Source organism: Brachyhypopomus gauderio, chromosome 8 (genome assembly GCF_052324685.1).
Source record: "Brachyhypopomus gauderio isolate BG-103 chromosome 8, BGAUD_0.2, whole genome shotgun sequence".
NCBI classification, from domain to species: domain Eukaryota; kingdom Metazoa; phylum Chordata; class Actinopteri; order Gymnotiformes; family Hypopomidae; genus Brachyhypopomus; species Brachyhypopomus gauderio.
This window is the reverse complement of record NC_135218.1, coordinates 12,970,590-12,980,468: the sequence shown is the minus strand read 5'-3', so window position 1 is coordinate 12,980,468 and position 9,879 is coordinate 12,970,590. Positions and strand designations below refer to the sequence as shown.

Genomic DNA, 9,879 nt, shown 5'->3' with positions numbered 1-9,879 from the left:
CATTTCACCTATAATTCTTAAATGAAACAAAGTTAATTACATTCAAGTGAAAAGAAAAATCATTGCCTTCATATAAAATTATTACTTTATAAGGTTTGTCCAAAAACAAAAAAGTCCACCAATGTTCACCCCAATTCACCACACTCTTGAATTCCATTAATGTTTAATTATTACAATATATCTTCAGGACCATTTCATTTAATTAATATAGTACAGACGGCAATGGACATATATGCGAATTTTATATTTACGGATATTTACAGCTCTAGTTAAAGGGTTGCCTGACCAGTTACACATGTTTAGATCAATTAGTGACGTGCACTGAGAAAAGCTCTTGGTTCACAAAGCACTGCAGCATGGGAGAAAACACACCGCCAGACGAGATCAAGCAGACGTCACCGAGCCTGACACTGGAAGTGATGCACACCAGTAACAGTCAAAAAAAGCCAGTTAGAGGAAAATATTCTGAACAAAAGTAAGCATTCAGAGGGGAACTTTACCCAGGCATTAAACATAACCACTGAAAAAGTGATTAGCAATTCTTCAAATGATTATTAAAACACAGGAAGGTTTGATATTGGGTGGGGGTTTCAGTCACTAAACAAGCCATATACAGTCAGTCAATCACAAACATTCAATGGGGAGGATCTGCTAATCCTTCCCATTTTTAATAAAACATATACACTTGTAATAGGCATTCTGATTATGATAATCACCCCATAATAAGAAATGTGCTCATATATGGTAAAAGCATCAACCATTTTAAAGAACCCTGACATTCATACACATGTACAGTACATATTAATAATACACATGTACAGAACCTATCAATGAAATGCAAGCAGTGGGCTCATTTTGGTGTGTGTGTGTGTGTGTGTGTGTATGTATGTATGTATGTATGTATTCTCACGCATGTGTTCCCACTTTTGAGGCAAAATATCCTGAAACATTTGGGTTCAACCTCTAGAGTAAAGGACTTTTCTTGGCTTTGCTGATGAGGAAATAAAATGTGATTCAACACATCAATTTTTTTCTTAATGATAAAAGCAATTACACACTTGTGGTTATGCTACCCGTACATCTCAAATACAGACTGTAAAACAGACCCACAATGACATTCAAATATAAAAATATATTGCTCTTATTCTTCTCTCCAGACAATCCCAGTCTGTGGCTTTCAGTTACTCTAATAAGAGGCAAATAATATCCACATTCAGCCCACAGCCACAAAGCAAGAGACCTGAGAGACATGACTTGAGTTTGTTTGTTTTTACCAAGACACTGAGGAAAAGAAGCAGAGTAAACAAATAAGAAAGAAGAGACAGAAAGAAAGAAGGAAAGTGCCAAAAGTGTCTGCATAATGTAGCACTCATCTATCTGATGTGGTCTTGATCATGCAGTCAAACATTTAGGAAAGCGAAAGAAAACAGATATTTTAGAGAACTGATTAAAAAAATAAACCGACAAACACCTGCAAACAACAAAACATGGAAATCACTGAAGCACATCAGTGTGTAGACATGCTGAAGTGCTCTGAACATGAAGGTTCATGGATATGCGTGTGCACACGCGTGTGTGTGTGTATGTATGTATGTGTGTGTGTGAGACATCAATGACATGATAAATCAGGTTTCTACTGCAGTGCGTCCTAATCTGGGTATGTCTGCCAGCGACATCATGCGACAGGTCACACTCTCGGGGGAGGGGATGAGGGGGGGAAGCGGGCAGGATAATGACCAGGTAATAGTGATGATCCCATTGGTCACAGACAGAGAGCATGTACAAAGACACTGTGACGAAAAGTTCCAGGGAAGAAGAGCTGACATCAGACTTCTTTGATAGGCCCACCTTATCAGAACAGATACCCAGTTCTCATTGGTCGAGCCATATGGTCATCATCTGGAAGTGGGCTGTGATTGGGAGGGCATGTCTCCAGACGAACCACTCCACTGGCCAGAGCCCATCCCAGCCAGGACGGCCACGGCCTCCGCCGCTCGTACACTCAAACCGTTCACGGATACGGGGGCGGGGACCGAGACTGGCAGGACCAGGGCCGACACGGAGCTCTCGTCCACTCCTGCGGCTGTAGGAGGAGAGGGGGAACCGAATAGTGAATGACACAGACACACAGAGGAGAGGGATTGCTAGTGGATGGACAGCAAGGTGGCATGGTAAGCTGATTAGCGAGTCATCCAGGTCTGGGGTGATGTATGGGAGCACCGAAATGATGTACTGACAGGTGGTCAGCACGTAATGGTCATCTTACCTAGGTAGGCTTTTTTCTGCATGGCAGTAACAGGGCAGTCCTTGTGAGTGAGCAGCAGTTCTTTCAAACGTGTCACTTCGGTTCTCAACAGGGACACTTCATTCTATTGTGCGGGCACACACACACACACACACACAACAAGATGTTAACACAGGCAGTAGGGTCCATTTCCTGTCCTTTGTTGTGGGCCGATGTGGCTCTCACCGTCAGTGAGACATTAGAGGTGGCCAGCTCCTCGGCCCGCTTCTCCAGCGCGTTCACCCACACTTTGCGCTTCTGCCGGCATCGGTACGCGGCAGCTCGGTTTCGCTCCAGGAAGCGCCGCCGCCGCTCATCCGGTTCCGTCTCTGCTGCCCGACGCCTGCGCCCACCCCTCGGTGGTGCCGGCGAAACCTAGGGACACAATTATGGGTCAGAACATGCCAGCAATGCACCATTGCGCCAACAAGCATCAAAATCACAGCAGTTTACAGGAAAAGCCCAAACCTGCATTTATAATATTATGGATTTATAGGAAAAGCCCCAAACTGCATTTATAAAACTACTGACGTACAGGAAAAAGCAAAATCTGTCTTTAGTACATTATGGATGTATAGGAAAAGCCTGAAACTTCCTTTATAGCAATACTGATGTGCAGGAAAAGCACAAACCTGCTTTTATGGAGTTACTGATGTACAGTGTGCCTAAACAGTATGGACTACTTCCGTCAGTGCCCACTCAGTAACACTATACCTGTCCGTACACACATTTCTGAATAAGTACATGTGTTCATTTAAGTATGAATGTGTGTGTGTGTGTGTACCTGTGGTTGAGCTGGTGAAAGTGTCTCACTAGGTTCAGTTTTGTGGGTTGGTGTTAATCCACTAACACTTTGTGGTGACAATGCTGCCTTTAACCTCTAGATGGAGACAAAATCTTCATAAACATCAAAATACTGAGGGACAGTACATTGTCACATTACAGCAGCCTGTAGAAACATCAACAAAGCTTTACTTTCCTAATAGCAATAATCAATACACAGTTTATAAATTAAAATGGTAATTTAAAATGTGTATATTTAGATGCGTGTGGGTGTGTACGCATGTGTTGTTCTCACCATCTTGGCTTCATTATGTGATCCGTATCCAGATGGAGAGGAGGAGCCACTGCTGTTTCCACCAATAGGAGGGCCTGGAATCCCAGGGATGTTGGGCACCGTATTTGATGACCTGGCCAACTACATGCATACAAAAGAACATGCACACACATCTTCACACCACCAGCACACAAGCCAAACGGGGTCACAAGTTGAGCATGTGTGCATCTCACTTACCGATATTACTGACGTTTGTCCAGGGCTGGGTAGCAGAGGAACAGTCTGACCATTTGGAAGTTGCATCATCATGGGAAAGGGAGCCGAGGGGGAGCTGTGGGAGACGAGACCACACACACACACTTCCTTACTTCAATAGGCACAAACACGTATCGTTTTTAACAATCAATGCATCACACTGGTTACTAGCGTTTACAGAAAATAGCTAGATTGTAATGAAGAAAATAATTTACAAGTGCTAAGTCATTATCATGGGAGCAGTATTATGTAATTAAAAGTCATACCTCTACAATTATCAAGAAAGTAAATGGTACTGCGTGATGCAAAACCATGCTTGGTGTGTTTTCGTTCATGAGTCTAAATGACCGACACTAAATCGCCAGCGTAACCTTCTGTGTTCCATGTTCTCAGGAGCTTTTTATATCCACCCCTAGATCACCCAGCTCTATACCACTCAAAAACAGCATAACAGATTTCGCGAATTAATTCCAGGAAGGGAGGCACCCTCCACTACGCCACTAGGTCTTGGCAGCTTCAGATCAGAACTATTTCTGAACCTTTTGTCCATCTTGATGCTGATAACGAACATCACTGATAAGTATGTATACATTTCAGGAATTTCCCTCTGGGATCAATAAAGTATCTATCTATCTTATATCCCTTTAATACTGTTTCCCCCCATTTTGTGCCCACGTTAGGCCACTCTCCTGGGAGCTAATTAAGTGGAGTCTCGTGTTTCTTAAATAAAGGTGTCCCCTGCAGACCGCCACTCGTCACCACCTTGAGGACCAGAGTTCCACTGTGCGGCATGTGCTGTACCTCAGCCTGTTGGAGGGAGGGGTTCTGGTGATGACGGACGTGGGGGAGGGCTGAGTCGGGTTCATGGAGTCGTATCCTAGGTGAAGGGGGAGGGACCCTGGTCGCACTATAGTAGGCGTAGGCGCAGCGTTTGCTGCTGTGCGTGGGGGCATGTCCTTTAAAAAAACATACAAGGAGTTTTACCACATTACACAAATCTACACAGCCATTTAACAAAGCAAAAATGCTTTCTCAGTTATCAGTCAGCACGAGTTCAAATTACATTTAATTCAATATTTGGTAAATGAAAAAAGAAAAAAAAGCCCCTGCAGTAGGTTAAAAATAATGAAAAACAACTCCTCAGCAACATCGTTGTGACCTGGTAAGCAAGCCGCGCTACGGGTCAGAAACACCATATGCCTAAATGTCTAAAACCAAAATCACTAAGGTCCTTCTGGAAAAACAGCACAGCAGCGCCTGGGAGGTTAGGAGATGACTCGCGCACACTCAGGCCTGTTAGAGCATTAGCACCTTGTCCTTCAGCAGTTAGCCAAACTTGGGGACGGAGAAATTGAAAAATGGCTGAACTAAAACATCCCAGGCACTATTTCACAGTGTCCTGTTCATGAATCACTGAACTAAAAATCTGTATGGTTACTTAGCAACTACGACTTGTCTGCATATTTTGCATAGTTCCTATTTGAAGGAATGTCACCAAATGTAAAGTAAATGTAAACCCATTGTAGAGGAAAGACAATACATTGTACAACATGATTTAATATGAAAAGCTGTTAAGCTCACATGTAATAGTTTACAAAATGATTTGCAGTGCATCTTCAGTGAAATCAACAGGAGGGACAGGTTATAACCTTAATGAACATTTATTACTGGACTTGGAAGCTATTTAAAAAAATTTTTTTTTGTCTATTTTGACTAACTTGCTTATTATAGTAGGCCAAGAGACAATTGTTCTTTAAACAAAAAGACATTTATCATCCATATTAGGATGCAAGAATGGTCCAACAAGTCATAACAAGACCCACAAACAGTTTGTCTCGTCTTTCTTTAACACTAATGCGGTCATGTACCAAGCGGCATGAAGGCGCGTGAGCTGGAGTACAGCTCTTGGGATGCGTGAGCTGGAGTACAGCTCCTGGGGGCGCGTGAGCTGGAGTACAGCTCCTGGGGGCGCGTGAGCTGGAGTACAGCTCCTGGGGGCGCGTGAGCTGGAGTACAGCTCCTGGGGGCGCGTGAGCTGGAGTACAGCTCCTGGGGGCGCGTGAGCTGGAGTACAGCTCCTGGGGGCGCGTGAGCTGGAGTACAGCTCCTGGGGGCGCGTGAGCTGGAGTACAGCTCCTGGGGGCGCGTGAGCTGGAGTACAGCTCTTGGGGGCGCGTGAGCTGGAGGAGAGCAGACTGGGATCACACCTCCAGCAATGGTATGATTTATAAGATCGCAAGATACAACCCATGACCTCCAACACCCAACGTCAGACGCCCTGACCGCTGAGCTTACCTTGTTGTTGCGTATGGAAACAGGCTCCTTCACCATGGTCACAGAGTCTTTGCTCTCAGACATGCTAGAAGTAGATGAAGGGCTGTCAGGAGGGGAGGAGTCAATCTCCAGTGGTCCTTCCCTTTCCTTCATCTCAGAGGACGTTTGCAGAGCAGAAAGCTGAGAAAGCAGGATAGTATACTGGTCAAAATCTATATCTAATAACTGAACAGGGATCAGCTCAGCCCAGAAGTGCCATCAAATACTGTATACAGGTATACACTTTTTTTTTTAAGCAAAGAACTGTGCACTACTGTGTTTACTTTGTGACTCACTGTAGTTTTGACTCTCCTCTCTTCGTCCTCCTGGGTTTTGCGGAGCTCCTGCTCAAAGGAGCCATCGAGCTCACTGAACAAACCCACCTCCTCACAGTTCTTCAGGAACCGGGTGGGAGTTGGCGTCTGATCTGTAGCAGACATACAGCATCAGTACCAGCAGAACAGACTCCACCCTAGCCCACACAGGAAAGTGTTGCAATACAAAAGCGTACACAAACAGAGAATCCCGGCCATATTTCTGAAGCCAGCATTCATTCACCAGCCACCTTATTAGGAGGTGATATTTAAATTAGTAAATTGTGGCCTTAGGTTCTTGTTCTGGGCTGACTGGTGTGGAAGCCGATATTTTTGCCTATGCTCAATGCTGTAGGCCTATGTTCTGCAATGCTCTGCTCATCCGCACAGTACAGATCATTTGGTTATTTGAGATACTGCAGTCTTCCCATCAACCTTGACCAATCTAGCAATTCTCCTCTGACCCTTTTCATCAACAACTCATTTCATCCATGCAGTTTACTGGATTCTCTGGTCAATTCTCTGTAAACTGTAGACTGCTGAATATGAAAATTCCAAGCAATCAGCAGTTTCGGAAGTACTCAAACCAGCCCACCAAGCAACAATTCCAGTCAAAGCCACTCAGAGCTAATTTTCCCCATTCTGATGTCTGAGGTGAAACATTAACTTAAGATCTTGGCTTACGTCTGCATGGTTTTATGCATTGCACTGCCGCCACACGACTGGCTGATTAGACAATTGGATGAATAAGCAAGTGTACAGATTCTATCAAAGTGTCCAGGATATGATGCAATGTAAACTAACCACACACAAAACCCTACATAATGAAAAAATATATATATATTAAAGATTAAAAGTAACCAACTGCAGTTTAAAACTGTATACATCAACCACACCTGCAATAATGACTGTGTCAGTCCGAGCCTGTCCAAACTTCAAAGTCATCTCGTGCTTGTGTTTATGTACTGCCAGATGATCTTCATTGGTAAATCGCTAAAACAAGAAAGCCAGAGATAAAATTACATTTAGTTACCACTACCCTCAATAACAGGCACATGGCATCATGTGTTTTTCACAATCACACTGACAACAAAAAGGAATGTACTTGGATTAACCACATTAACATCCTTTAATGGTGACGCTGTTAGAAAACACACCAAAAAAATGACTCAACCATTTTCTTTAGCACTGAACTGTTAGAAAATCTACAACCATATCCTCAATCTCAGTTGAGGCTGAATAAGGGCTCGTTTGTAAAGAAAGGGAGACGGAAAAGAAGAGCTAGCTAGACAGAGACTTGAGAAACACTTACCTGTCCACAGCCTGGGGCAGAGCAAACGAAAGGTCGATCGTCCCCCATTTTACATCAAATGGTTCTGGTTTCACTTCTACGACGCTGTCCAGAAAATAAACAGTCACACTTCACGTAATCTGATCGGACTTCACCAAACTGAGTTAATCCAGCGGAATGTCTTCCAAACCCTCCAAAAAGGCCCCACGTTGAGAACTGAAAAAAACATTTGCTCCAGTGCAAACTGTCATATGTTGCCTTAATGTTTTATGAAGTATCACACTTGACAACACCTACGTTTACATTTGCCTTGCATGCAAAACGACGGTTATTGTAGCGCCACTAAACACAAGTCGCTCTCGTTTTATCTAAAGAGTTTTATAACATATATCGGCGCACATCACGTTTCCGCTTCAGGATGCACTACAGTAAGATGCTAGCTGTGTCGTATCACACCCGCATTTCATGAGGGGGATCGGTATCCGTTAACCAAGGCTCTCCTTCATATTAAAAAATGAAAATTTCAACTGTTTGTACAAATTTATATGAGCAACATGGGCATGTAGGTTGTCTTACCCGGGCAGGATGACCTGACGACATTTGCTAGCTAACGTTAGCTTGCCCGCTAGCAGCGCTGGCTGTAGTTGTATCTTGTAGCTACACACTCGCACGCTCAAAAATATCGCTGTGAAAACGTCCCGTGATGTGGCAACATGACCAGAAATAAACTACTGAAGACACGCGTGGACATTAAGATGTTCACAAGTAGCTGGCCAGCTAGCTGTGGCGGTCAGCTGGAACATAAACAACGCCTGTCTGACCCAAATGTTAGCGGTTGGTCCTGCTAGCTGGGGCTAACGAGCTAATGCTAACGCGCAGCTCCTACGATGACACCGCCGCTTGTGCTGACATTGAGAGTTGGCGGGGCTGCCGATGTAAAAAGGAAAGAAATGCGCTATCCAGACGGGATTAAAAACACTGCTGTGTCCCCGCAGCTGATCCCGTGCAAGTATTGGTGTTTACAAACTTACCCCCTGCTCCTCCCTCTCTATCACTCGCTCACTCCGCCGCCACCTTTGGAACTCCTGCATCCCAATAACAACCTCGCGATACGTTGAGGTAATACAGCAACCGGATTAGAAACGTTACGTAAGAGGCACGTCGAGGTAATACAACAACCGGATTAGAAACGTTACGTAAGAGGCACGTCGAGGTAATACAGCAAGCGGATTAGAAACGTTACGTAAGAGGCCCGTCGAGGTAATACAGCAAGCGGATTAGAAACGTTATGTGAGAGGCACGTCGAGGTAATACAGCAACCGGATTAGAAACGTTACGCAAGAGGCACGTCGAGGTAATACAGCAACCGGAATAGAAATGTTACGTGAGAGGCACATCAAGGTAATGCAGCAACCGGATTAGAAACGTTACGCGAGAGGCACATCAAGGTAATACAGCAACCGGATTAGAAACGTTACGCGAGGCACGTCGAGGTAATACAGCAACCGGATTAGAAACGTTACGTAAGAGGCACGTCGAGGTAATACAGCAACCGGATTAGAAACGTTACGTAAGAGGCACGTCGAGGTAATACAGCAACCGGATTAGAAACGTTACGCGAGAGGCACGTCGAGGTAATACAGCAACCGGATTAGAAACGTTACGTAAGAGGCACGTCGAGGTAATACAACAACCGGATTAGAAACGTTACGTAAGAGGCACGTCGAGGTAATACAGCAACAGGATCAGAAACGTTACGTAAGAGGCACGTCGAGGTAATACAACAACCGGATTAGAAACGTTACGTAAGAGGCACGTCGAGGTAATACAGCAAGCGGATTAGAAACGTTACGTAAGAGGCACGTCGAGGTAATACAGCAAGCGGATTAGAAACGTTACGTAAGAGGCACGTAGAGGTAATACAGCAAGCAGATTAGAAACGTTACACAATACAGCAAGCGGATTAGAAACGTTACGCGAGAGGCACGTCAAGGTAATACAGCAACCGGATTAGAATCGTTACACGAGAGGCACGTCGAGGTAATACAGCAAGCGGATTAGAAACGTTATGTAAGAGGCACGTCGAGATAATACAGCAAGCGGATTAGAAACGTTACGTAAGAGGCACGTCGAGGTAATACAGCAACCGGATTAGAAACGTTACACGAGAGGCACGTCGAGGTAATACAGCAACCGGATTAGAAACGTTACGCGAGAGGCACGTCGAGGTAATACAGCAACCGGATTAGAAACGTTACACAAGAGGCATGTTGAATACAGCAACCGGATTAGAAACGTTACGCGAGAGGCACGTCGAGGTAATACAGCAACCGGATTAGAAACGTTACATAAGAGGCATGTTGAA

At 44.5% G+C, this 9,879-nt stretch overlaps 1 protein-coding gene across 2 annotated transcripts; it reads right to left on the bottom strand.

The window, feature by feature from the left end:
• Nucleotides 1-146: 146 nt before the first annotated feature.
• atf7b (activating transcription factor 7b) lies at nucleotides 147-8,947 on the bottom strand. 2 transcript variants are annotated; one of them, XM_077014624.1, is made up of 12 exons: nucleotides 8,546-8,947; nucleotides 7,536-7,619; nucleotides 7,120-7,216; nucleotides 6,206-6,336; nucleotides 5,892-6,050; nucleotides 4,398-4,552; nucleotides 3,579-3,672; nucleotides 3,363-3,482; nucleotides 3,069-3,164; nucleotides 2,471-2,659; nucleotides 2,267-2,369; nucleotides 147-2,083 (listed from the first exon to the last, which is right to left on the bottom strand). In XM_077014624.1, the coding sequence occupies exons 2-12, from the start codon at nucleotides 7,581-7,583 to the stop codon at nucleotides 1,896-1,898; spliced, it is 1,380 nt and encodes a 459-aa protein (XP_076870739.1). In that variant the 5' UTR covers nucleotides 7,584-7,619; nucleotides 8,546-8,947; the 3' UTR covers nucleotides 147-1,895. The 2 variants fall into 2 exon arrangements, with proteins under 2 accessions (XP_076870739.1, XP_076870740.1); XM_077014625.1 differs by lacking the exon at nucleotides 8,546-8,947 and adding an exon at nucleotides 8,091-8,535.
• Between the last annotated feature and the right edge of the window lie 932 nt (nucleotides 8,948-9,879).

What these genes read in the sequence shown, in the direction of transcription:
- atf7b (XM_077014624.1), bottom strand. Translation starts at nt 7,583, where the DNA reads ATGGGGGACGATCGACCTTTCGTTTGCTCTGCCCCAGGCTGTGGACAG. An exon ending in CTGCCCCAGGCTGTGGACAG is followed by an intron (nt 7,217 to 7,535) that starts GTAAGTGTTTCT and finishes TTCTTGTTTTAG; the next exon opens with CGATTTACCAATGAAGATCA. An exon ending in CCTCTAATGTCTCACTGACG is followed by an intron (nt 2,370 to 2,470) that starts GTGAGAGCCACA and finishes CCCGCACAATAG; the next exon opens with AATGAAGTGTCCCTGTTGAG.